General features: G+C 38.7%; 1 protein-coding gene across 3 annotated transcripts in view; it reads right to left on the reverse strand.

Annotated features, from left to right (window-relative positions):
* FZD6 (frizzled class receptor 6) overlaps positions 1–27,136 on the reverse strand; it is a 35,032-nt gene that overhangs the window by 705 nt on the left and 7,191 nt on the right. For 2 of the 3 annotated variants that reach the window (XM_056332076.1, XM_056332075.1), the window contains exons 3-7: positions 11,359–11,555; positions 7,926–8,943; positions 5,715–5,863; positions 4,017–4,445; positions 1,459–3,509 (exon numbers count right to left, since the gene is read on the reverse strand). In XM_056332076.1, coding sequence (XP_056188051.1) covers positions 3,353–3,509; positions 4,017–4,445; positions 5,715–5,863; positions 7,926–8,943; positions 11,359–11,555 — 1,950 coding nt within the window. In that variant the 3' untranslated portion in view covers positions 1,459–3,352. Of the gene's footprint in view, positions 1–1,458; positions 3,510–4,016; positions 4,446–5,714; positions 5,864–7,925; positions 8,944–11,358; positions 11,556–27,136 lie in introns of those variants that run through there. The other variant, XM_056332077.1, reaches the window with a different exon arrangement.

Here is a 27,136-nt window from a genome sequence, read left to right on the forward strand (position 1 = left end):
TCAGTTGAGAATTTGTCATAAAAACTATTCTTTTTCCCAAATACGTGCATAGATCATTTTATACTCTAGGTGACCTTTACCCCAGTTTTCACTAAAAGAATTTAGCAAAATAAGACAGTAAAATACAGTAGACACAACACATACCCTGTAAGTACTCTATTGGTAATTTCAGGTGCTGTTAATATCACCAGTCAAGTATGATTTAGCATGTTTAATCTATCTTGTCCTTCGAAGGGTTTCCTATGCAACATGAAAACTTAGTTTAACGCCTACTCTGAAGTGATTTATGACAGATCCATTAAGAGAAAGAAGAGAAGTAAAAGACCATTTGGCACACATTTTAGGGCTTGGAGAAATTGTCACTATCCTTTATTTTAGCTTTCTGCAAACAAAAGCAGCAAACAACTAAAATAGCTGGATCAATATTCTGAATTGTTGGATTTATAGTGAGTCTTCCAGAAGATAGCCAGTCTCAACTAAATTACTTCAGTTGATGGAGATGTTCCAGTAATAAGTTATTCTTTAAGAAAAGCCATTTTAATACGGATTGTCTATCTTCATTTTGAATTCTGGCCAGGTAAAAGACGAAAGCAAAGAACCCAAACACTTTTTGTTAAGAGAAACTGTTACGAGCTTCTCTATAGTCCATCACTGTAAGGCAGTCTTCCATACTTCAACTCATCTCCGTGTCTCTTCTTTCAGTTTCTTTCCCCCCATCAATTTTGTGGATGTCCAAATAGTTGTGTAACTTTCCAGTTACTGCTTGGGTAGTTCAGGGTTAAAGCATCCAGAGATCACAATCTTTTTAGCTATAAAGGTCACCTTGGGAATTCAGTCTGTACGTTATTTCTGGTACGGCAGGACTGGAACACACATGTGCTACAGTCTCAATCTACCACTGATGCATTTCACTTCCAATGAATGTTATGATTACCGTGGTATTTCACACATTTCTTTGAACACGTACCTATTTTTAAGCCCACAGCAATGCTGTAACTTCAAAATTACTTTGTATTTATCTCCTTTAGACCAGTTACCACGAAAGCATGACTTTTTCTGAACTACCTAAGAAAGGGAATAATATTAAATAAATAAAAAATGAGTATCAATACTTTTAAAGGGTTGCAGCAAGAGCATAGAGTGGAAACACATATTCTATGTAATATAAAGGAGGTCTTTAGAGGTCATGAAAGAAAGAATGCTCTAAATGTTAGGATGAAAGAACTAGTTCAAGTTTTTCACTCCTTCATAACTCTCCATGTTCACGTGAACAATTCTCAGTATTGTTCTGTCTCGGTTTCTCACTTACACAGGTGGGATAAAAACATTGCAATACTTATTACCTTCACACAGCTCTATAAAAAAATACATTAAAGTGTCTTAGGTGCAAAAATACTACAGTGATAAAGCAACTAACACGCTACACCTAGTTAATAAGAAATATCAACTCAGAAGCTCTTACTATACAACCGTGTATTTTATTACCAACAAAGACAGTAATAACAAAACTACTGAACATGTGTATAAAGTCACCCATTTACAAACATGACTACAAGAAAGAAGGGTAGTTAGTGTGCATTTTTCACAGGAGATTTGTCACGTCTTTCTCACTGGCCTTCTCAGCAGCAAGAATTTTGTGCATTTGTAATGGGGAAAATATAAAGGAAATTGCATCCTATTGAAGGCAGTAGTTTACAAATGCTAAAATGCAGATGCCACAATATAAAGGTAAATACATTCTATTTTTAACACATGATGGATAAAACAAGTAACTTCGGTTTATCAGAACTGTAGTTCCTGTTGATTCAGCATTTACACAACCTCTGTATTATGCAATTTTGCTTGACTGTTCAAAGCATCACCACAAATGCTGCCTAAATGGAACACAATAATTTCTCTGCATATCAAAATATTGAGAAATATTCTCATTAGTAATCAAATGCAGGGCAGTGCGCAGTCTTAAAAATGCATTAACATTTAGGTTTAGAAAACAGCGAAACCCTGGCTCCAAATTATCCCAAGTAATAAATCACATCGACTTCATTGGAGCCAGGATTTCTGAAGAGCCAAACAAAGAAATTCTTATCCACATCAGTAGTACTTGCTCTTGAGACCCACATTATCATAAGAAAAGCTATATGTATTAAGACCTTTTTAATTTAAAGAAAATATATTGCTGTAGCATATAGAAAATTAAGCTTTGTAGAAAAAGTATTAAAGTCTTCTTTTAAGTAAATATATTGTTAAACAACCCTGTATATTAATAACTCTGTTTTCTGCAAGCTGTTTCTCTACAGAATTAAAAAAAAATTAAATTACTTGCATAGAAACGAAGTGAAACATACACTTTCACCGCAGCTCAGTAAAAAAAAAAAAAAAAAAAAAAAAAAGCCTCAATATATACTTTAGATTCTGGCCCCCAAGCCGCCAGGGATCTGAAGCACGTTCTTCTTTGGCACAATGCACTGGAACACCACACCAGGAGGGGCTCCAAGAAGCATTTTTCTCAAGTAGTGCTGCCTCTAACATATTATCCCTGTAACAGGATGCACAGATGTCTGACCAGTCTTGCCCCAAATGCGCAGTGTATGGCGCACATTGCATATATATCTAAGGTACAATCTGCTTTACTCAGAACTAAGTAACATTATCTGATCACCACAGGACTGCTGACTTTAGTAACAACCTAACAGAAACATGTTAACTTTACCAAGTTTGTACAATACATACAAAACAGTAGTTCTAAACACTGACCTTATGCAGTCAGTTATTTACAAAATTCATTTTTATGTACAAAATAAATCACTGTAATCCCAGATTCCCTTTCATATTCGGTGTACAAGCTACCATAAACCAGTGCTATAATTGATACATCATGACACATAATTTAGAAAGTATTTATAATTTTGTGTATCGCTTATTCAAGTGATACTGCTGTTTAAGACACAGTAAACTAAGAGAAAAAAATGAACAAGTTTCGAAAAGCATCAAAAATGCAGATGGAACTTTTATGCCTTGAAAAGTAACAGTGCTTTCTAAACATTACTTTAATGCAATTCATTACAAAGTGTTCTTTATACTGGGCATAATACTTGTTTCTCTCATCTTTTTCTTAGATTACTGCTAGTCAATCCAGCTGTGTCCTACAGAGCTTCAATTTCCATTATTCCTGGATCGGATTAAATACAGTACATTATTGCTAGCTGTCCCCACAACAAAAGTTACATTTTTTAAGTGCAAAGCAAGATATGCGTGTTTTTTAATAAGGCACAGAATATCTGTTATTTCCAGTGTAACACAGAACCCATATCAGTTTTATACGTTGCAAGCGTTCATATAAAATTGCAGTCTTTCAAGGGTTTGAACTGTTTCCTGAATCCAACTCTCTTTTGGTGTCTGAAGCTGAGTAGACAAGTAGTGATATGGAAGCTGACTGAGACACATCAGGTATTTGCGAACAGCTGCTTTGTAATGGAGGAGATTCAAGAAAATCATTTTTAGGAGTTATTCTGCAAGTAATTAAAAATAAAACACAGGGAATCAATTTTAAGTACAGTGCATTACACTGGAAGAAAATACCTTTTTAGCAATGAAATTACAGTATTTCTTAAGCTATATTCTTTTCAAGAGAACACAATACAGTTCTGTATACTTTTCCAAGTTTAGGGTCACCATTGTTCTTTTTCAGACTTGCCACCCTCAAAATGATTGCATTGCAGCCACAGGTTTCTAGAGGGTCACTGTTCAATGATACAAGAATATCCTACAAGCTGAAGCCCCAGCACTCAGCGCTTAAAAGGAAAAGAAGAATCCTACAAAAAATATAAAATAGCCCATATGCTAAAGATACATGTCCATATGAAATATTTTCTAAGAATTACAGTACTCTTGACAGCTACTGAGGGTTAACAGTATACTGACAGTATACCGATTCCTCAAGAGAGGAGAAACAGAAAACTTAGAAAAATAGTGGTAATACGCATAAACTAGCAAAAGATCAAGTTAAGGAGCCTTACCTTCCTTCACTTACTCTCTTCATGCTCTCAGCCAAGCTACTCATATGACACGTGCTATCTGCTTTGTTTCTTTTTTCCACCTGATCCACAGTCAGTTTAGAACTAGATAACATCTGATCTCCACTGTTTTCACCTTCCTCGACTCTTCGGGCTGATGTTCCGTCTGCCTCTATCTCTTTCTCAGATGTCTCTGGAGAGGTTTTAATTTCTGCAACAGTTTCTTGGCTTAAGTAATCATGATTAGTGATTGCTACCGCAGAAGTTCCATGATTTGTTGTGCCGCCTGTACTAGTCCCCATTGACTTCGAAATTACTTTCAATTTGTGTGAAGTTGATTTGTAGTGCTTCTTTTTATGTTTAACTTTGGAATTGTGCCTCAAGAAAAATTCGCATGATTCTTGCAGCACTCTTCGACTCTCACTGATTGGACTGAAAGAAAATACAAGCATGTAACTGAATGAAGAGGATAACCTTAGATATAATGTAATACAGCTTTGCACACAAAAACGTGAAATAATAGCAACGAGTGATACAATCTGGGCTGGATGTTAATGAACACAAGAAAAAAAATTATATGTAAAAAGAGGAGAAAAAAATCTGGTCATAATGGTTCCAAAGTAATTATGCCTGTGAACAATTAAACAAAGCAGATTTCTACATTTCTTACTTCTGCAAGTAGGTCCAATGACTTCAGTAGATTAATCATCTAAGAGAGGAAAGCAGGATTAGCTGTATTACCAAGTTAACTTTAACGTAAACCTTGTTCAAGTGAAAAAACAGTAAGCATTATAAAATTGACTTCATTATTTTTAAATTCTTATAGCTGAAAGCAGTTAACATCTGAAACACAAGAAAAAATATACAGGAAATGGAAAAAGAGGGGAGAGGGAAAGGAAGCTATAAGCTCACCATCTAGGAATGTAGATGTAAAATAAAAGGAGCTTAAGGGCTGCTGCCTTGGGAAATCCAAAGAAATAAAAAGATCTAAAACCGTAACAAAATTCGTAAAGTAACACATGTAATCTGAAAAGAAATAATCAAGGAATAAAAAGGAACAGATAAAAGGCAAGTACAAGAAACAGAGATGACATTTATAATCTTGTTTAAATCCATAGATATAAAACTTTACTAAAGCTAAGTAATAAAACAGAATTACTCTGTCTCAGAAAAAAATAAGGACCAGTAATTAATACAATAGAAGTGATACTAAGAAGGGTTCAAGGAAAAATAATTTTAAAATAAGACAAGCCTGGTGGTAGCGAAAAACACTGGATGTTATTATTGTATGATAGTAAACACAGCTAAGTACTGGGCCAAATGAAGTAGTCAAAACACGTGAAAGGATCTAAATTGGTGGCTGAAAATATCTTTTCTCATGCCACTGGAAACCAGAGATGTAATAGCTGACGCTAAACACAACAGTATGTCTTCTGCTCTACGGAAAAGAACAAATCAGCAGAGAAAAATATTTTCTATCTTTTGAAAATGTTATCAAAAAGTCACTGCATATGTAAAACTTCCATAGACTCCAAAGGAATTTTGCAGACACCCACAGACAGCATGTAGAGTACAAAAAAGAAAGGGTCTAAGGACAACATTTTGATTACCTGACTTATATTTAGAGAAACACGTTTGAAATCCAACTTTTTTTGAAGTATACACTTTAAAAAACAGGAATTAAAAAAAAGTTGTTCTTACTCTCTTTTGCGGTTTCTGTTGAAGAAATTGGCCCATTCAGAACAGGTCTTTTTACTTCCCACCCAGAAGACTGGAGATATGCCAACAATTAACGTCAGCAAATATTTCATCAGAAATAAAAATATTTCTGGTCTTGCCAATGCCTTTGCCTAGAAGATAATAAAGTATAATAAATGCAAAGAAGAAAATATACTTTATTTATTTTTTAAACACAGAAAAACAAATGATGTAAAAAAGACTTTCTCCTTTATGGCTGTTGTTCTTTGTTGAGGCTTGTACTGTGGACAAATGTTAGGACTTGTACAGTCAAGTCAGAGCTGGTTAACGTTTACAGCTGAATACACAGAGGAGATTAGTCAGAAGGAAACATTTTTCTTTTAAATTGAAAGGAAAGGTAATTTGGGGGATAACAGTATTAGAAACCATGTTCTTCAGAGATAGATTGTATGTGTAAGATTTATCCCTTCAACTTAAAAGAAACTGTAAGTGGATGAGTTGGGAGTTAATCAGATTAGACAGCATCTTCAAGGAGCTGCAGGGAACTACACGGTACTTTTCTGTTTATTGCAAAATTAATCCACCTATCTGCAGAACTGGATCATAGGAGCAGAGACATTTAACTCAGTAAGAGATTATTATCTTCTGCTGCCATGCTGCAAATTTAATTTACATTACCTGGCTTATCTGTCAGTCCCATCTACGAAACTCACTATTTTTGTTAGCCAGGCAAGATTAGCTACTTAAAATGAAGTTTGGTTTTATTTGGCTTTGATCTGGCCAACGTAATAAAAGTCCACCAGTTAGCTCAGGTAAGCCGAGGCCAAGCATACCACTTCAAGCTACTCCAGTTAGCCCATGCTGTTTATTACAGGGACAGATCCCATTAAGTATGCCTTTATGCAGCATTCCCTGTTGCTGTTTACTCTTTCCAATAGGTTAATTAAAAGGCTGAGAATATATGTTCTTTCTGTGTTATTACGCCAAGCTGCTATATTTAAGCCCAACAAAATGATTTTATTTTCTTTTTTTAAAGTATAAAAGCCTTGTTTTCCACCTCGTGTATTTTGGACTGTTTAGGCTGATACAGAGCTCTGTGTAAAACCCACTAAAAACAAAGTGTACTTGTTAAGAATGGTAATGGAAGCAAAAATAACCAAGAAGTCCGTGAGCTGTGCTACTCTCCGTTTAGACTGTTCAATCCTCTGTTCAATACAGAGGATACAGAGGATGTTTAAGAATGCACAAAGATCAATCTGTATCATTCCATAATGCCTGTGTTTATGTGCCTCTTTTTAATGAAAGTTTATTGCAGTAAAAACATAGATGGTAAGTGCAAAGCAATGAAAGATGACATGAGACACTTGCATTTCTCTTTGTGATGGTGTCATCTTTTATATTTGTTCTTAAATGGAAAGAAACAAACCACAAATTACTTGCAATTGCAGGGAGTTTTATGTACTTACAAATCCACAGCGTACTGAACGTGGGCAGATTTACTTTAAAAGCCTTTCCAAGGAAGTTGGTTTTTAAAGAGTCAAATGTTAAATACAAACACCTCTGCAATTTAAAGTGTTGTTGGGTTGTTTGTTTTTTTCTATTTGCTTTTTGTTTCGTTGGGTTTTTTAAACGATTTCTTCATCTTAATGAAAATAGCTTGCAAATGACAGCTACTGTAGAAAAACACACTGGAAATCTGTTTTATAATTTCAAGTGTTTCACACTTCTACACTTTGAAGAAAAAAAGATGAAAGTGATTTTAAATCTGTGGTTATAAGCAACATTTTAAATCCAATTTAGACTCAATTTTCAAGAATCATTATTTCAGCTTCAACTGAAAATGATGAAAATTCACCTTCGGTACTTTGATACTGAGCTAGGCACCCAAATTTAGGAACAGATACTGTGAAGAATGATCCTCCCCCCAAAGCAATTTGTAAAATGAAGTTCAAATACTGTAAAGATTTTATATTCCCTTTAGAGCTGTGAGTTGGAATTCAGTTGCTGAGTGGTATCAACTGGATTAGTGAAAATTTTCAAAGCAAAATTATCATACCACCGATTTTGACTTAAAAAGCAACTAATCACTGCATGTTCTTTAACTGATGACTTAATGCGAGCATAGTTTAAGAACTGCACGGCAGATATGGTGATGCGTAAGGGTTTCTGTCAATTAACTTTCTGATATTATTTATAAAGGAAACTGCTACTTGCCTGATAAGGACAAGGAATATGGTACTGGTCACAGTGGTCAAACACCCAAGTTGTTTCCCAGATTTTCCGGTTCACCAGTTCATAGACATAACATCCAAGAAGTGCTACAAGTGGCACCAAGTATAAACCACTAAAAACTCCAATTCGGATCATAAATTTCTTTAGCTTCTCCTGGTTTCTGCCATCATGCTGTATGACTTGCCGCACATGATTTAAAGAAATAATACCAGCTAAAAGAAGAGAGAGACCGAAAAAAACACAAAGGCACAACGGCAAAAGCACAAAGTACAGGGAGGCATCCAGATCATACAGACCCACAAAACAAACTCCACTGATATTGTCCCCTTCAACTTTGTTCATTGCAAGGAGCATAATGGTTAGAAAACCAGGTATTCCCCACGCGACTGCATGGAACCACATGGCCTTTTGTGCAATAGCTTCACAGCTCCATTTTCTTCCTGCTGCAAGGAACCAAGTGATTGTAAGAATCACCCACCATATAGTTCCTGCCATAGTGAAAAAATACAAAACCATGAAAAGGACAGTACAGGCTTTGTTTTGGGAGCCAAGAACAACTGTTTCACCAATCTCTAACTTATCGTCTGCCTCGTTGCAGGCAGTTCTGTTCCCAAGTAAAAATCCGATGAAGTACATTAGAGAGACTATGCTGTAACAGACAGAGTAATATATGATAGGCCTCTCTGGATACCTAAACCTTTTAACATCAATCAGGAAAGTCAGGAATGTGAAAAGCGTAGCACAAAGACAAAAGATTGAAACTATTCCGATGAAGCTTTTTGCAACATCCAATTCATAATTTTTGAAGTACATATTGGGACATGGGGGTGCACACTGATCAATTCCTAGAAACTTGTAGCCTTGTCCATTGGTAGTGTGTAGGTGTCGTGGACACCAGAATCCATAATCCCTCCGGGTCTGGCCTGGGGTCTTCTGAGTTCCATGTACATTTGCAGTTACAGCAGCAGTGGCAGGAAAAGCCTCATCACAATTGACTAGTCTACATAAATAAGCAGAAGAAGACATATCTTAATACCCTCATTTTCAAGTATTATTACTTCTTAGAAAGAAGAAAAAATCTGATTCCAAGCACTGTTAAATTTTTTAGATAATGCAAAATGTACATTATACGAAAAAAAAATCAGGTGGCATTTTAAAAGACAGACTTCAAGTATTTTCAGTTTAGAAGACTATTCAAACATAGCTATTTAACCGTTGTTCTCTAGCTGTCATTCTATTGCTTATGAAACGCTACTCAAAATTGTAATTGTTTTTTCAGAATCTTAAATGCTACTAAACTTTTACATATGTACATGAAAATATTTATAATAATTGGGGTTTTTAAATCTGGCTAACAACAGACAGACAACAAGCAATCTTTTCAAAGTGCAAGCTTCAGTCAAGGAACAAAGAAAGAAGGCTGACAGTATCCAGAACTAACTGGTGACTATACATCATTATTATAATTTTTTGTGTTACAGTAGTATTTGTCAAGAACAATAAAACTACCTAACTGAAAAAGACAAAAGCAGAAAATAGAAGCATTGTAAAAATTTATCACTATTTCACCAGGTTTTTTTTCTAGCTTCATAATGTTAATTTAAAAATTGCCCATGACCCAACTGCTCAAGGGTTTATTTGGACACAGTATGTGACTTTCATGTGAATTAGCAGTGTTGGACATATCTTCAAACTAGATTATGCAAGTAGAAGTCAAACAGGCAAGCATTTACTCAAAATGGGATTTATATTTATATGCATTCCAAGTTTAAGCATATATTTACAAAGAACAAGTTTTGCATTCTAGCTTTTAACAAACACTATTATAAGTGTCCCTCAATGTCAGTTTACAAGCTCAGCTTGAGCTAAAAAAAAATTCAGTTCTTTTTTTCTCTGCATTATCATGCCATCCAAATAAATCCAGACTAATCCCTAAGAAAACTGATTCTGTAGCAGATTCTTTCATTAACCACCATGGGGCCAAGACCAGTAGGCATGGGAACAGTGGGAACTTTATTCACCCGTGTCTTAATAGGCATGATGTATGTCTGTAAGAATACAAGAGTGAATCTCAGGATTCCAGTTACTGCCCAACGTCACGCTAGCTCCTCTTCCATGGGCTCCAGCAGCAGGATCTCTGCTGTTGTAAGAACATCCTGCATTACGCGGACTTCTCCGTATCAGCTGTTGGGGAGACATCATTTCACACAGGAACACAGCAGGTTCCTTTTCAATAAATGCTAGCAGTAACAGAACAACTTAGAGCTGCAGTAGTTCCTGCAAAACTGTAATTTGATTTAAAATGTCATTTGAAAGATATATGGAATAACTGGATTCACTTGTAGTTTTCTGAATTTTTCATAATAATTCTTGAAGACATTTGCTGTGCTGAGCGGCACTACTGTCGCACAGAAGCTCACACTGGACAGGAAAAGTGCATGTCTTCTTGTTTTAAAACCCCACAACCTCAATTTCTCTGCAGAGCTAAGGGAAATGGCATTAATGCCATCTGTCATATTCACCCCAATACAGATTTCTATCAGAGATCATGGCACAGGACTACTGTCCCAGCTCTCCTCAAGCCCTATCACAGATTAGCAGCTGCATGGGGGTTAGAAAAATGATTTGAATTTCTACTCTCTGCTCTTTTCCTGTACTTCTTGCTCTGATGTGTGTTAACAAAAACCATCTGGCCTTAATCATTTATAAATATCTGCAGCTGAAGGTCAGAATTTCAAGAAGATTACACTAGAGTGTTTTCAGCAGTTTCCATTTAATATATATAGACTCATCTTTTCCCCAAATGTAATATTAACTGTCTTCTCTCTGGAACAGACACATGAACATCTTTGAGAAAAAGGTGACGTTTAAAAAAAAAAAAGATACTTTTGGCAGGCAGTACAAGAAAAGCAACACAATATTGAACTTGCACATTTAAACAGTTAAGAGTAAGATAAGGTATCTACTATTTAATGCTCTGTGTCCATTCTAATACAGAGTATTTTGTATTTCATTAGTCTATGAGCAATTTCTTACAAAACCCCCATGAAGGAAGTATGACTATCCCTAGTTTAGATATCAGAAACCAAAGCAAAATCCATGCTGTAACATTTAACATTTTAATTTTTACAAAACTTACAGCAAAAAGCTTATTTTTTTCCAGGGATCTGAATACTGGAAAGAACTGCTGCAGAACTTGTTGCAAGAAAGTCACAAGCAGAAAATGCAGGTGAACATTTGAAAAATGAAAAAGCTTTAATAAAAAAATAGTCCTATGCCTAAGTACTGAAGAGTCACTAGTGATGAGGAAGCTACAGCAAGGTGGTATTTAACGTTCTGCCCCAGATTTTCAACTCGGTCTAGGCCAAATACGAAGTATCACCCTCACCGCTTGCCAACATGAAAAATACCCCACCTGGTACACTCCAGCTCTTCAGGCCATGTGATTCCAAAAGTGTCCATCAGCTGCTTACAGTCAGAATACACTTTCTCACAGAGACTCCGACAAGGGTGAATCACGTGAACTTGCTCTAGGCAGGCAGGGACAAAGGCTCTGCACAGAAATGTGTGGACGTCTGGTGAACAGTGGAGATTCATAAGCGTAAGAAAAGGCTATGGGGAAGAAAAAGGCCTTGGTTACTAACTTTAAAAAGGCAATTCAAGGCATCAAAACTAACTTTCGTCACTAGGGCTCACATTTGTTCCCCTGTAGGTTAGAAATAAAAAAACACACTAGAAAATAGTGTTCATTCAGCAGCTATGAAAGAGCAAAACCTGGTGGCCCCAGCAGTGAGAAGCTCCCTTAGCACTTCTAGCACAGCCTCTCCCCCAGAATCTTGGCCAATCTGCAACTATTCAAACCTGGTTTTTCCTATTTGACAATATTAGAAATCTGAACAGTATTATGAAGGCCCAAGATTTTTAAAAATTAGGGCAAGACATTAAATTCCTATGTTCACCAGTCAGCTTCTAAATAAGTGCCCTGAGATTTTCAAAGCTGTGTCTGACTCTGTAGTTCCTGTTAAATTACATTTTCAATCCTAAATGGTGTGTTGCACTCATCTCTCATGCTAGAGAGGTTTGGGTTTGTTTGATTAACGAGATCCAAATATCATTATTCCCCACTTCTGAAACATTGCATTTCAAACTACACGACTGAGAATTTCTCCACCTGCATTACCAAGCACCAGGCAGTGAGCTGACTGTTCTTACTAGAGAATTCACAGAATTAAGTTTAATGCATCTTTTGTCCCCCCAATTAATTCAATCTACTACTTACTGTTAGACAGGCTTTTTTAAAAAAAAAAAACCACCTACTTTCCTTCTCTACATTTTATCAACTTTATTATTAGGGAAAATTATTTTAGCTGAAATACTCCTGTGTGTGCATACTTCAGACAAACCAGTTGTTGTTGGTCATTTTTGCAACTGCTACATCGTTATAAGGGCAGCTTATTGAAGGAAACAAGCAATGACACACTGACAGCATCACCTGGCGCACTCCTGTACCAAGTGGGCTGTTTGTCTAAAGCAGCGGGGCCAACAGAAGGGAGCAGAGGTGCTGGTGGGCTGCGCGAGCAGGCCCTCATGTTAGCAAGCACGTGCAGAAATCAAATTGAAGAAGCCAACCATGCATTAGTGACCTGTTGGTGGCTCTGGGCACGTGGATACCGGATCAGAGATGAGCTAGGGCCGTGAGGTGCCAGGCATGGCCATGACACAGAGCACTCCACGGTGTGCCAACATCTGACCCAGGTAAAAGCGCTGGGGCAGCAGGCCGGTGGGATGTGCACAACGGATGGGCTCCTCCATCCCGCTCACCCAGCCTGCAGAGACCGCCCAGCAAAAAGGAAGCACAGAGTGACTGGTGGGGCATACGTGTGTTGAAAGGCTCTGACCCTGCTGGTTCTTGAACAAGCCCCAGCCTTTGGATCCATTGCAGGCTGCCGTTCACCATCCTGTCTGCCATGCCAGGTACACATTCCTGATCCAGCTCATGAGAGTAAAACAAGCTAATTTAAACACCATTCTGAGGTAACTAACCCACAGTTGAGGGTGAAATCCACCTGCAGGACCACATCAGCCTGTATCTTTTTCAAGTAGGCTTTTTGACAAAACACTTCTTGTATTTCAGGAGGAAGGAATCTCCATATCCTACATAAATAGTCAAATTCACACATCACAAGCTAGAACAATTTTTAACACACTTTGAAATGTATGGATAAATAGGAACACTGCGTGAAATTTTTGAAGTAGGTAAAGCTTTTATTAAGATTTTTCTTTAGGAATAATTTTATTTCATTCTTTGCCATTAACAGCTATGTCTCTCAAGTATTCAACCAGTGACTGGTAAAGGAAGGATTAACTTCTGAGTCCAGAATAGCATCCTTACTTTCGTCAGCTTTTAAGTATCCCAAATATATATACATCCATACCCAAAGACCAAGTCTTGCTACTGAGCATGCAGTTTAAAAGAGAAGACATGGAAAAATTTTCCCCTTCAAAATGGAATACCTACAGATCCTCAAAGGACCTTTGTAATAAACACAGGAATCCACAGGGCGGAGGGGGAAAAAGAGAAGATAAGGCAGAACAAGAATAACATAAAAATGCTTTATGAAAAACCAAAAATATGTTGGCACTATCCTTCAGAGCACTCTGGCTGCGTGCTGCATCTGCAGATGCCATTACAGAAGGCACACAGAAGTCTGATCCCCACTCTGCTCTGGAGCTGCCTTTGCAGGAACCCAAGACTTGAGTATTTTATGACAAGGGGAGAAGTATAGCTCTGGTATAATGTGCCCGAGTTCCATAAGTTTCCTAAATACTATGTGGTTTCAGCTTAGAAAAAAACCCAGAAACAGTCAGGAGTTAACTCTAAATGAATTAAATTCCCATTGCATAATTATGAGCCTTACTTTCTTTTCAATTAAATTGTATTTGCTCCGGTGTTTAATTTATGTTAGCTCTGTTCTTCCTGGCACTTGGGATAAAACAAAGATAATAGCCTGGGTAGTCATATACAACTCCCATAAAAAATGAGTTTACTTTTGAAATTAAGTGTTGTAGAAATTGTTTTGCTTGTTATGAAACCTTCCTTTTTGTCACTTACAGTTCATCTCAGTTGATAAAAATAAAATTCATTTTCTAAAGCAAGTTTAGGGATGCCAGTCAAGAACTTTTGCAGACTTAGGTAAAACAGCAATATTTCTCTAGAAAGTAACAATTAAACCCCCAAAATTCATATCTATGAAACCAACTTTATCTACAGAGATATTTTACTAGCTATTTTGGTAAGTAAACAACAATTTTTAAATAGCATTTTCCAACATAGCTAAGAAGACTACAAATTGTAAGCTTGCTCCAGTGATACAGAAAATTAGTATAAACAAAGTAACGTCTGGTGAAGAAAGTCAGGATATATACCCAACCTTTATCATTTTAACAGAGTTTCTGTTACATGAAGATACTTAAAAGCTAAAATATCACAAGAAACACTACGCAATAATGCTATGTTAAAGGCTGATAATCACAAGCAAAAATCAAGTGTTTGCAAGAGTTCTACTACAGCATGTTGTCATCGCTAAACACTGTTGTTCTAAGAACATGTTTTATTTAAATGCAAAACTGCCTTAACAGATAAATACAAAACCTGCAAATTTTTAGGAAGAAAGCTATGCTCAGCCTGTAACACAATCACAGTAGAAAACCAAGAACTTGGCTGCCAAGAGTAATTGTTACAACATTTCCTTCAGCTTGCTAAAAGGATTTACCTTTTGATACCTGAAAATATGAAGACAAGTTAAAAGCAGGAAGTGTGATGTTATGAAAACACAAGCAGACCTTCTGAGTCAGACCAAATGTCCATTTAGCTGGCCACTCCATTCTTACCCCAGCTGGTAGCAAGAGCAGGGTGTTTAAGACAAGCTGACATCCCTCCCCATTTCCTACAATCAACAGTTTAGGAAACGAGCTGCAGGTTGTAATACCACCACCATGTTGAAAAGATACCAACAGATCTCTTTTCTGCCTAGAACACATCTAATCCCTTTTTCAATCATTGACACGTATACCCTTTGTAAAATACTAGAGCAGTAAGTTATATTGCATAATTTAATTAGGCACTGCTGAGAAAATACTGCATTTAATTTGTTTATTGTAGTTCCTTGTTTTGCAGCCTAGTTTGTGTTTGGACAAACAGCTAACAGATTACTCACTACTTTTTCCATGTCATTTTGGCATCTTACTATTATTTACATATTATATTTACACATTAGCATAATAATGTTTTAAATTTTGATTTCTACTCCTTTCATAATATACTTTGCCTTCTATTTGCCTTAACTACTTTTGCACACTGACCTCACATTTCCACAGTGACAAAGACACTTTTCTGAGTGACAGTAACTAACGTAATACTATGCTCATCTACTTGTATGGATGATGGGGGTTATTTTTCCCCATATTCATTATTCTGCATTTACCAACCCTAAATCTCACCTACCATTTTATTGTTCAATTTTATCTATCACAAGACCTTTCTGCAATCCTTTAGTCAATTTTGTTTCCTCAGCAAATTCACTATCCTTCCCTCTTCCACATCATTCATGAATTAGTTGTATATCAGAAATTTTGGTATTGATGAGTAGGGGGAGCCACTGTTGTCATTTATTTGGAATGAAACTATCAGCTAATGATTTCATACTCTTCACTGTGAAAAAAAAAAAAAGTATTCCTAATTTTCTTCTTGTTCTTTAGGCAGGCATTGGAAAAGAAAGTCCCCATTCCCATTGGGTTACCAGCATAGCTTCTTTAAAAAACATAGGTTATAACCATGTGAAAGCCTTTTTGAAAATGGAAGTATAATATACTGGCTAAATCATCCCTTTCAACAAAGGTATTGAGTCCCTCAAAAAACTGCAACAGATTTTACAGGCAAAAAAACTCAACAAAAAAATTGCAGGGGGGAGGGGGGGCGGGGGGGCGTAAAACTTCACTTCAAGCAAACACAAATGGGGTTTGTAAAGTACAGATTTACTTTCAGAAACTGCTTACTTTCACCATTTAAGAACAGCAAAAGAGGTTGTGAATTGTGCCTGGAACTCCGCAAACAATTAGGTACCTTTAAATGTGGGCTTTGCTTCCAGCTAGCCAATTTGGAAATGTTTCATTATGGAAAATAGTATGTCTGCATTTCCTGACAGTCCATGGAAGCAAAATCTTATGAAAAACAAAGTATTTGCTCCTTCAGCTGCATGGCCTGTAAGTAAAGAGTGTAAAGCCAAGATCACAAGCTCACTGACAGTAAGAATCGGTTGCTTCAAGGCTGTGTTATCTGACCATGGGTGTCAAACTACCAACCATTTTTTACTCAAGTGGTTAGCTGGGTAAACTGCATGCACACACTAGTGTCTTGAGCATCCAAGTCTGGGATTAAGCTCAGAATTTAGTACCATAGCCCTCTCCTCTTCAGGAAGTTCAGGAAGTGCAGGTAACACAGTCACACAAAACAAGCTTTTCCAGGAAACTTAAGCACTAGGCATTTTTAGCATTAGCAACCACTGCTCTATCTCATAAAGAACAGAGATGAAAACCTGCAGATTTGGTAATGGAATTGCTAAAAATAGAGTGAAAACAGACTCTTTTAAAACCAAGAATGAAGCCTCACAAAAAAAAAAAGCCAACAAAAGTTCTAAAATATAAATTTTCTTCTTGTTGCCAATGGGAAACAAAACCCAGTAAATATGAGGCAAACTAGAATACACTAACAATCTACCAAAAAAACCCCAACAAACTCATGGCAGCTGTCAAGCCAAAAATGACATAGTCTGTAACAACAGCAGAGGCACTGCCTTAAGCAATAGCAGTGAAGAACTGAGGACTGTGAGATGCAAACTCTCCACTGCAATGTCACTGCAGAGCACAAGGGGCATGTGCCCTGTACAGAAACCTCCCCATCCAAACAGTCTGAACTGAACCCCTTGAAGCAATCATGAACCCACGACGGACCGTGAATATAAGTTGGACAGTCAAAGCAAGCAGAACATCACTAGCCAGTGAGAGGAACATCTTCTGCACTGAACAATGCACCAACACCTTAGTTTGGCTTCGCCTCTGGAGAAAATGTAACATAGACATACTTCATAGAGAATGTAGGATTTACTATCTTAGAAATCCAGTTATGGTGTGGTCCTACAAACAACTGAGACAAGTGAAAACAAATGGTGCAGAGTACAGAACAAACAGCTATGTGCAAACATGCTCTTAAAAGAGGCTTTGCCAACAAGTAAACTGCAACCTAGACCTGTACATGAATCTCATGCTCAGCATGCTTCTCTGTTTTGGGCTTAGCAGGTTTACAAGCCCAAGACACAACAGAAACAAGCTCATTATGCCAGGCAGACAGTGCAGATGCTCTGTCCTACCTCATCTCAGTTTTATCGCAGAGAAAAGTACTACCAGAAATGATCAGACATCTCTTGGGTTGGGATATACAATAACTACTAACTTATGTCAAAACAAGAAAGTGAAAATGTTCTCTTGTACTCTGCTTATTAATGTCACAGAAATATTTAAAATAACATAGAAAACCATGTATCCAAATATCAAGGTCTTTGTTAATACCAGCTATGGTAAACCTTGATTGTAAGAGACAGGAAATACCTTGAACTGCTGAGATACACAGAGGATCGGAGCCGTTGTTCAGCCATTGGAGCCAGTTATTTAGGAGTAACAACGTACTCTCCTGACCACTGAGGTCTAACAACCAAGTTAAAACATGGAGCTTAGCTAATCTACTTAACACTGACGTTAAATAAGTTAAACAATGAGAGACACCAACTGTCTCAACGTTATTCATGAAACTATTTACCTGCTTCACAGGAAATAGCACAGACCCTAAATGATTAATAATTAGTATCACAGAGTATCTCAGATTGGAAGGGACCCATAAGGATCATCAAGTCCAACTCCTTTGCTTCTCACAGGACACTTTAGTGATACTAATTAATTAACAATTAATGATTAATAATTTACAGTGCCAGACTTAAATACAACTACTATCCAGTAAGTGTCTCTACAGAATTAGAGTACAACCTCAAAACCTAAGCACAATATATTTTACATATACACTTTCATATGTGATATTTAGGAAATACAGCCACTGTCACTCATGGTGTATATAAATAGTCTCAAAAGAACAGGCAGTAATTACTCTTCATACTCACAGAGCTATGCTAACAACTAATCTTCACAGTATCTTTAGCCGTTTTTATAATGATAATCAGTTTCAATTAAAAACATCGAACAAGTATGGCACAGCTGATTTAATCCTACACTATATTTTCAGTAGTTATTCTCAACTGGATGCAAATGAGATCACCATCATACCCAGAGAGATGAATGCCTTCACACAAGTCCTAGATGGGCTGGCAAGAGTGGTAATTTGCTGATGGCCACAGTGAATCAGCTGCCAAGAATCTCCAATTTCTAATTCGTGCACAATTAATTACATTATGAGAAATAAATGTACTAACACATGAAACAAAATGAAGGATGAAATTTTCAAGATCGATTAGACTCAAAGCAATGTTGAGAAAAGACTAGGTTCTTCCTACTGGAAGTTACATGGGTGGATTTAGATCAAATGCAAGTTAAAGACAGTTTAAAATTGGTATGTAAGGATTTAGAAACTATTTTGCAGGAGGCTAAGGCAGTTTAAGTGTCAGCATCTTGTTGCTACATGTCTGCTAGAAGTTGATACTTAACAGCAGAGCTGCAGAACAGAAATGTGGGTGCAGCTTTCAAGCATTAGTGCAATGTCAACCATCCTTTAAACTACTAATGACGATGGTATGAACTATTTTGGGGGCCCACATACTCCATGTTACTACCTGAACGGTGGGTAATCATCAACTTTTGCTGCCAGCAGCAATTATCAGTCAATCTGTATTTTCTAAACTGACTTAAAATTACATGGGTAACTCCTCTACAACTCTAAATTTCCTCTAAAATTCACTGATAAGAATAAAATATTTTATATATGAATACCTATAATTTTAATATGCATCATTAGTGCATCCTGATTTGACAGAGGTAAAAAAAAAAAAAAAATCATCAAAAGCACATTAATTTGGCTTTCAGTCAGCTGCTTTTGAACAAAGCAACGTTACTTCCCGCAGCTTTCACAGCAGAATTGAGGCAAATGCAGTCATGTTTAATTTAAGAGCTTATCCAACTACTTTTTTTTTTTTTTTTTTTTACAGAGATAAAAATGAAATCTTTCATCAGAGTAGAAAGGAGGTTATCCCCGTAATTTGAAAGACAAAATAGTTTAAGTCTCCTACTCAAGGACTATCTGGAGGTCAAGGCACTGAGAAGAGGGAAAAAAAAAAAGGAATGAGAAACATAGTAAACAAGCCAGCAGACCAAACAATGCTGTTCTGCCGTGAAAGATGCTAGCAAAGATACAAGCTTTCATCTTTATCCTTCAACTGAACAGCAAAGGCAACACACGCCCTTGAACTTTCAAAAGGCTCAGAACAAAGCATGGGGACAGCTTCACTTGCAACAGTTGACAGGCTGAACTGTTCCCAGCAGCCTGCTCCTCCCACAGTAGTACAAAGCACCTGGAGCATCATCATTTGTTTACAAGGCAAAGTCAGATGGCAGCTGTGGAACACCCGAGGTGTTGGTACCAATGTCAGAAGTTACCATGAGTAGTCACCGGAGTGACACGGTTACCTCACAACAGATGTGATGGGTGCAGTCTAACACTCAAATCGACTGAGTGACACCCGGGATGAGGTGGGGGGGCCTCACAGCCTGATGTTGCTTCATTAAAAGCCAGAAAGACCCCCATACATCTGTACTGAATCCCCCACCCCGTGCTGAACCATTGGGCCCCACTGGCCTTCCAGAATTGACAAACCTTGCCAAGGGCCAATGGGCACACAATAACTGTCCTAGTCTCACCATGCCATGACTTTAAATATGGCATTTAGAATCCTCCATTTTGAGGATGAAAACTCCAACTACCAGATGGGTTGATGGGCCTAGACCACTCTCCTACCCAAGCAGGGACACCTCTTTGGTAAGGCCTGTGCCTCTGACTACATCAGATGTTACCTGGGAAAGTATTGTTAACAAAAAGCACTAAGCTCTGAACTCGAGCTTGATTTTTGCAGTAAGTGTATTTATCAACAGCAATTCAGATTTTTTTTGTATCTATCACCTTAACAAATAATTATTTTTTTCAACTTTGCAAAACCGTTTCACTGAAAGTCCCTGAGAGGGCTCTGACAGGCAAACGTTGACTCTGATGAGCAACTGTACATGTAATCCTTTAGACCTAAACTGTTGACCAAGTCTGAGACTAGGATTGGATCTAGTCACACCTAGACAAATCCTCTCTGAGGAGTTTAGAAAACAAGGGGATCCTTTCTGAACCTTGTGACTCAACAGGAGCACTTTTTCTGCCCTGGCCATGAATCAGACTCATACCCATAATGCAACTGCAGTCAATCTTATAAAATGCTGTGCCGTAAACTCCCGTGGCTGGGGGACTAACCAACAAGCAGGCAGATGCCTATGCAGTGCAGACTTGGTAGCCCAGAACTGCATCACCTGTCTCCAGGTAAACTACCCAGGCATCAGTTCAGATCCCAGGCTGTACAGCTGCTCAGTGAGCTGAATTACTCATCATCTAAACATTCAATATACTTGTGATTTTGTTACAAATATATTTGCAAACTCTTCACCATCATTCACCCCTACACATGCAATATATTGTGATACATATATTCAGATCTGAACCTTCACACTAGCTCTTCAAACTTGATGGGAATATTAATCAGAAATCCAACCAGGGTAAGGACAAAGCACATGGGGGAAGGTTTTCAAAGGACAGTAGGGCAGCAAAGCTCTCATGCACTTAAAACCAACCCAAACAACTTTAAAAACCTATTCCAACACCACAACTGGGTGCTAAACTTGCCATTGCCAGTATACACAGACACATACACAGATAAAGGAAACCATTCTGCTTTTTACTTCTATGGGCTCCAGACCATTCTGCATTAACTAGCAACTACAGAATTTCCTTTTGTAGTTAAATAACTCAGTTCCGTGTTTTCCCTTTAAGTATTTTTAAGTACAAAATGAAAATACATATATCCCTGTATTTTTTAACTATAGCAAAGCTTAGAAACAATATAAACAGGGATGTTACATCCCACCAAGAAGTTATTCTGAAGCAAACTAAAAAACAAGTATTCCAATACTTTCCAAAATAGCTTATTAGCAAAATTCACTGCATTTTGTGGTTCTAACCTAAATTATAGCTTAACCTAAATTATAGATATTTCAGCCTCTGCAATTTACAGTCCAAAACAAACATGAGAGTTTTCCCAGGCATTACGGAATTGAACTATTTATACAGAGTTTTAAATTACATATGGTTTTATCTCCATATATACTATACAAAGCATGAAAGACAGACAAATACATATTAACTGAAGGAAAGTACACTGCTGGCCCTCAAATGTGAAGTCTAGACAGAGCTTCATTACATCTGGACCATGGTAGCAGAAGAACCTCAAAATAATCTTAAAATTCTTCTTGTATTTGCCATGTATTACCAGTGATACTGTTGATAGACTGCCCGTTATCTATAAAAAAGCTCATTTGAAGGGAATTCCAGTAGAAGTCATTATTGCTCTGGTTCTAAAAAAAGTCAGACCGGATTCATGTTTCCTCCTGTCTTTCGGAATGTGGAGACACACTTAGCGGAACAGCACCACCCAAGTTACCAGAGCAGTAACCCTGCACCATACTCTTTTCCTTGCCTACTTCATGTGTAAACTAAATCAGGAAAATCTCAGTCACGACAGGAATGATCTTCTGTCAAGTCTTCTGGGACATGCAGTAAAGCAATCAACAGTCAGATCCACAAAGGGGACTGGGTATTGCAACAGAAACTTTCAATGCCTAACTTCCAGACACCTGACAAAACCCACACAGCAGTTTCCCTCTCCAGTGTCTACACAGAAAGGCACCCCACAACACCACTCACAGAACTGAGGAAGCAGAGAGAACCTCACAGCCAGAAGAAAATGCTCAAGAGGAGCAGTAATCAAACAGTACGTATCTCCAAAAGGTAGCAACTAACACCAAGCTCCAAGGCAGAGTTTATGCAACAGACTACTCAGAATGCTCACAGATCCATGTTCACACATTTCCTTTGCCAGTCTGCAAAATAAAAATTTAAGCAGTCTTGTAGAGCTTAAGGCAATAGCTCAGTGACTGGTATGCTCATGGGAGAGCAAGTGGGGATCCTTACTATTTAAGTATTTTAAATAAGGTGATACAGGTTCAACAGAGAAAAGCAAGAGACCCTTCTGTGCCAGAAAGCCATACATCTGCAGTTCAGAGATTTACCTGTCACTGCCAACTCAGCCTGGAAGGGACAACCAGTCCTCCTCCCCACTAATGCAGTACAGTATCAAACACTTTCCCGAACTTCAAATAGAATGGCTTCTAGTCCCTAGAAAATCTGCACAAGTTCCTTCTGTCAAGTACATGGGTTGACAAGAAAGACAGGATCTTCTGAATGAATTCTCTGTAACACAGGAGCACAGACCAACACAAGTCAGACACAGCATTAGAAACAGATGACCTGAGAGTCTGAGCCACAAACCAGAGAAAGTTCAAAAGAACAATGGAAAAGTGGATGGCAGCCTCAGTCTGTTTGTGTTTGGGAAGCTTCCACCATGTAGCCAACTTTCTATATACTTAGCATCCACCATGTGCCGTAATTTTTGATTCAGAGTAATTTTCTGTAAAGTCACTGCTTCTGGGAAGATCAGAGTGCACGCAAAATGGAAAACCAGGTCTTCCACTTTAAAATCACGTCTATAGCTATCATCTTCACTACAGCTTCAAAAAAATTTATAAATAAATATTATTATTATCCAGAGTCGATCATTATTGTAATAGGAAAAGCAGTACTTAAGATTTTTAAAAAGATATGCATAAAATCTCTTTTTGAAAAAAATATGATGCTTCATTCCTAAGTGTTTGTGAGGAAACAGTTCTTATCTTCCACAAAGGTGTATTTCTCCTGTGGCAATTTTGTTGTTATTTATTTTTATGAAGATAAAATGTCTAAAACAATTATAACCTGGGCAGTTATAGATTTTTGCTCTGTAGACATACATAAACATCTTATTTAAATTACTTTAACTTCTATTTACTCTTAATTTGTACTTATTCTGAGACACAACCAGAGAGGTAAAAAAACCAACTTGCTTTTAAATAATATTTTTTAAAGAAATCCAAATTCTAAAGGATCAATGAGGCAGCCGTTAAGGAAGGAAACTAATTCCTTTACCCCATTACTTTATGATTACCTCCTCCTTCCTCCAAACGCAAGATATCCAAATACAAAAAAGGGTTCTCAAAGCTAATGATGTTACTACAGAAACCTCTTTCTGCACACACTGCCTCATGCAGTCTCTCCTCTATCCCTCCAAAATCACCACCCAAATCCTTGACACCTTAAACACTCTGCTTCCTCCTGCTAGTGAGATCAAAGAGAGTTTCCCAACAGCTCATTGCTTGCTCTAACACAGAAACAACTTACCTCTACTCAGTGTGACAACCTGGTGTGAGCTTTCACCCATCCCTCACAGAAGCCAGTCTAGTAAGAAAAAGGTACATCCCCAGCACCTCCATCACACTGCAGAAATCTTCACCCCTGAGAAGCCAGGGGTTGTAGGGAGCTCACAAGCCACGTTACTATACCATAACCTCACAGGCAAAGACTCACATTTGCTTTTCTTCTTCACAGATGCCTCTGATAAAGAGGAGGATGCATCCACCTCCTAACAGGCATATGCAATGGCAACTCTTCCTTCCACGCAACCCCTTCCCCCGGCATCTCATTCCTAGACTGCTGCAGGCAAAAGGCAGCATGCAGCCTGGGGAGTCACCCCTGAGGCGATGCTGCAGCACCTCATGGCTGAGGTAGCACTGGGGAAGGCAAAGAAACAATACTGTGCGGCTAGTCACCGACAGGCCCACCAATGACATGGAAAAGGATCAGGGCAGCTCTTGGCCCACCCTGCTGTGCAACTGCTAAATGATCAGGAGGCTTTAGACACATTGACAGGCATGGCAATTTCCACAGGAGACTCCCATTTTCTTCCAGAACTGCCAAACTATTGACTGTAGCGTCAACCAGTAGAGCAGATGCATGAAGGCCTGTAAGATGTCAGCCCAATCCTTGAGAATACCAACATCGTTACCAATAACAGCTATTCACCCCCACCCACAGGCACCTAAGCACCCCAAGGGAGGGTGGCAGGCAGCATGCTCAACACAGCAAGGTAGCTGCTGGGACACCTCCTGTTCTCCCCAGCTCTGAGTGCCTGTACTAGCCAGTGTTTCCTTACTGCTAGCCCACAGTACTCATTTTGTTGGCCATTGTGCCTTGCTCCCCATTATCTTCCCTATTTCTCCTGTTATAAAACCTTGAAGGCTACCTTTTCTTCTGCCCTTTCATTTTATGATCTGTGGTCCACGTTAATCTTCAGCATATAACATTTTGTCTGTAGCTCCAGACATACTCTCCAGAGAGACCCCCCACCCAGCTGGATTCTTAAGCTTTGCTTAAAACGGTGCACCTTATACCTCCTACCAAGACCATTAGCTCATGTGAAACAGTATGGATCTGGGACACAGAGTTTGGGCAACCAGCTATTGCTAGCCCATCATGAGGCTGGATAGGTACGGTCTCTCTCTGAAAAGCTAAGCTGCTTTTAATTTTTGTATGCAGGATAACCATGTGGAGAGTTTGGCCACTAAGGGCTTTGTGGCAGTAGTTACTGAGACTGAAGAAATCTGGTTGTGCAGGCCCTCCTGGGAATACAGCGTGGGCCAAACTGGGAAGGATGTGGTTATTCTCTGAAAGAACTTGATTTACCAGAAGTTTAAGCACAGGAGAGATGGCTGGTTGTTGGTTGGGTTTTTTTTCCTCCCCAGGAAGCTCTTGTCTGACTCATACAGGGACAGAAAGGAGCAGATATCTTTGGTAAGAGGTCATCCTTTCTGTGCTGCAAAGCTTGATTATACAGGCCTGTCTCCTGTGCCTCTATATCATAGCAAGTTTCTCCCCCTCCATTTACAGTAGCTGCTTACACGGCTCTTACGATTCTCTGCTCACCTCCCCTTCTTCTAATAGCGAAGTGGAAAGCAAGTCTCCATTTATCTCCACTATGCAGTTCAGGAGAAGAGGGCACACATGCATCTTTTCCTCTGGCAACCTAACTACTACTGTGATGCAGCAATCACAGCTGCACACAACACACAGAGAACGTTCAAAAAGGCAGTGGGAGACAAAGCAACCATCTTTGCCCTAAAGGACTGGTGACAGAGAAAAAGGCAGCAAGCTTTGTGGTGCAGACACTCCCACCCCCTTAATCATTGCATTGTCAAATTGGAAAAGAAAGCACTGACATTTGGCCACATGCCCTATCCCACGTACTCCTTTCCTGGACAATTTGCTTTTTGTGGTCTTTATCAACAAAGGCATAGCATCCTGCATCCAAGTTGTCATCCTGAACTTCACATCCATTTCACAAATGTGAAACTAAACTTGCACTCTACCTCCATGCAACAAGGGCCTGGGCTCCATACAGCCTTATGACCCATGCAGCGCTATGGACAAACAGCATCTCCCAGTTGCAGGAAGGCACACAAACATCACAAAGCTCTCTTCAGAAAGAAAGCATCAGAATCCTCTTCCATTCTTAGGCTAGATTTGTAGAAGACATAAGCATCATGAGCCTTACAAAGATGTCCACAAATGTATCTTGGTGGTTCACCAAGGCTTGCAAGACAATAAAGTTGCAGTTGCCGGAGCTGCCAGGGGCCAATGCAGCGGATGTGAGCTGTTAATGAGATGCTTGATCCCACACATGTTGGTAGCTCACAGACAGCAGAGGGAAAACAGCATGGGGGCCACCTGCACACAACGGTATACCATTTTGTCCACCTGTCTGCTATTCAAAGGAAGATAGTCTGAAGAATGACCTTTGAAATCATGGCCGCCACATCGCCCTCAGCAGACTTGTCCTCCCTAATCTGAATTGTTACTGACCAGGTGAAGCAAGGCTCCACAGGGCAACAGCCACTTCCGTAAAACATGGAGATGATGTTGAAATTGCACCTTTCTATGTCTGAAAGCTTTATACCCACTACTGGCTTTCCCCACCTCCAAGGATGATGTGTTCCCACCCAAGCCCTAACTGCCCCCTGTCAATGAAGGCAAAGCAGTTCCAAACTCAGTAGCTCATCCAGGTTTTGCTCCTCTACATAAACAGCTTTAGGAAAGCTTGTACAACTCTGTTCATTCACAGGCGTCCTGGAGTAGGCTACAGCCACAGGACTAAGCCCATCACTCTACATTTATGGTGCCTTGGTTTAGCCAGTGAGCACACTTCACACATGAACATGGAGAAGACTGTGTCCGAGATGGAGGCTGCACAATGAGACTTGGAAAACACCAGGGCTTGCAGCTACACTTGAACACTAGACAGGACACTGCAGAAGGGACAGTAATCTGCAGGACACCAACAGGAGTGTACTACAATGTTTTCCAGAAAGGTCTGCTGTTGAGAAAGATCTGGAAGACAGCCTTCCATAGGCCAACTTCAGACTGCATGCACAGTAGGACTGGTGTAAATCTAGTCCAGATTGAAACCTCTCAGTCTCATGCAGCGGACAGGTAAGAAATGTGCTAACAACCTCACCTAGCGATCCATTCCTCTAACACCAGGTTACTTGGTAGCGTAAACATAGCCTCCGAACATGGATAAAGATGAGGCTCTGGGAATCACGCTGTCAGCAGTCTCAATGAACCCCAGTTACCAGAGGCTGAATACCCTCTCTTCATGAAGCATGTGTTACTTTGGACCTCCGTGCATTCTAAGCAGCATCCTTTCAGAACAAGGAGCAAGGCAGTACTACTTACATTATCAATTAGACAAGGAATGCTGTTCAGACAAAGCAGCGTTAGATTTTGCAGATGACTGATATGCTTGAAGCCACTGTAATAGGATTACACTATATGTACACTAGTACAATAGGATTACACACATTTGCCGGCCTTGTTGAAATAGACAATCTGCACTAAC

Source organism: Falco biarmicus, chromosome 3, assembly GCF_023638135.1.
Source record: "Falco biarmicus isolate bFalBia1 chromosome 3, bFalBia1.pri, whole genome shotgun sequence".
Classification (NCBI taxonomy): Eukaryota; Metazoa; Chordata; class Aves; order Falconiformes; family Falconidae; genus Falco; species Falco biarmicus.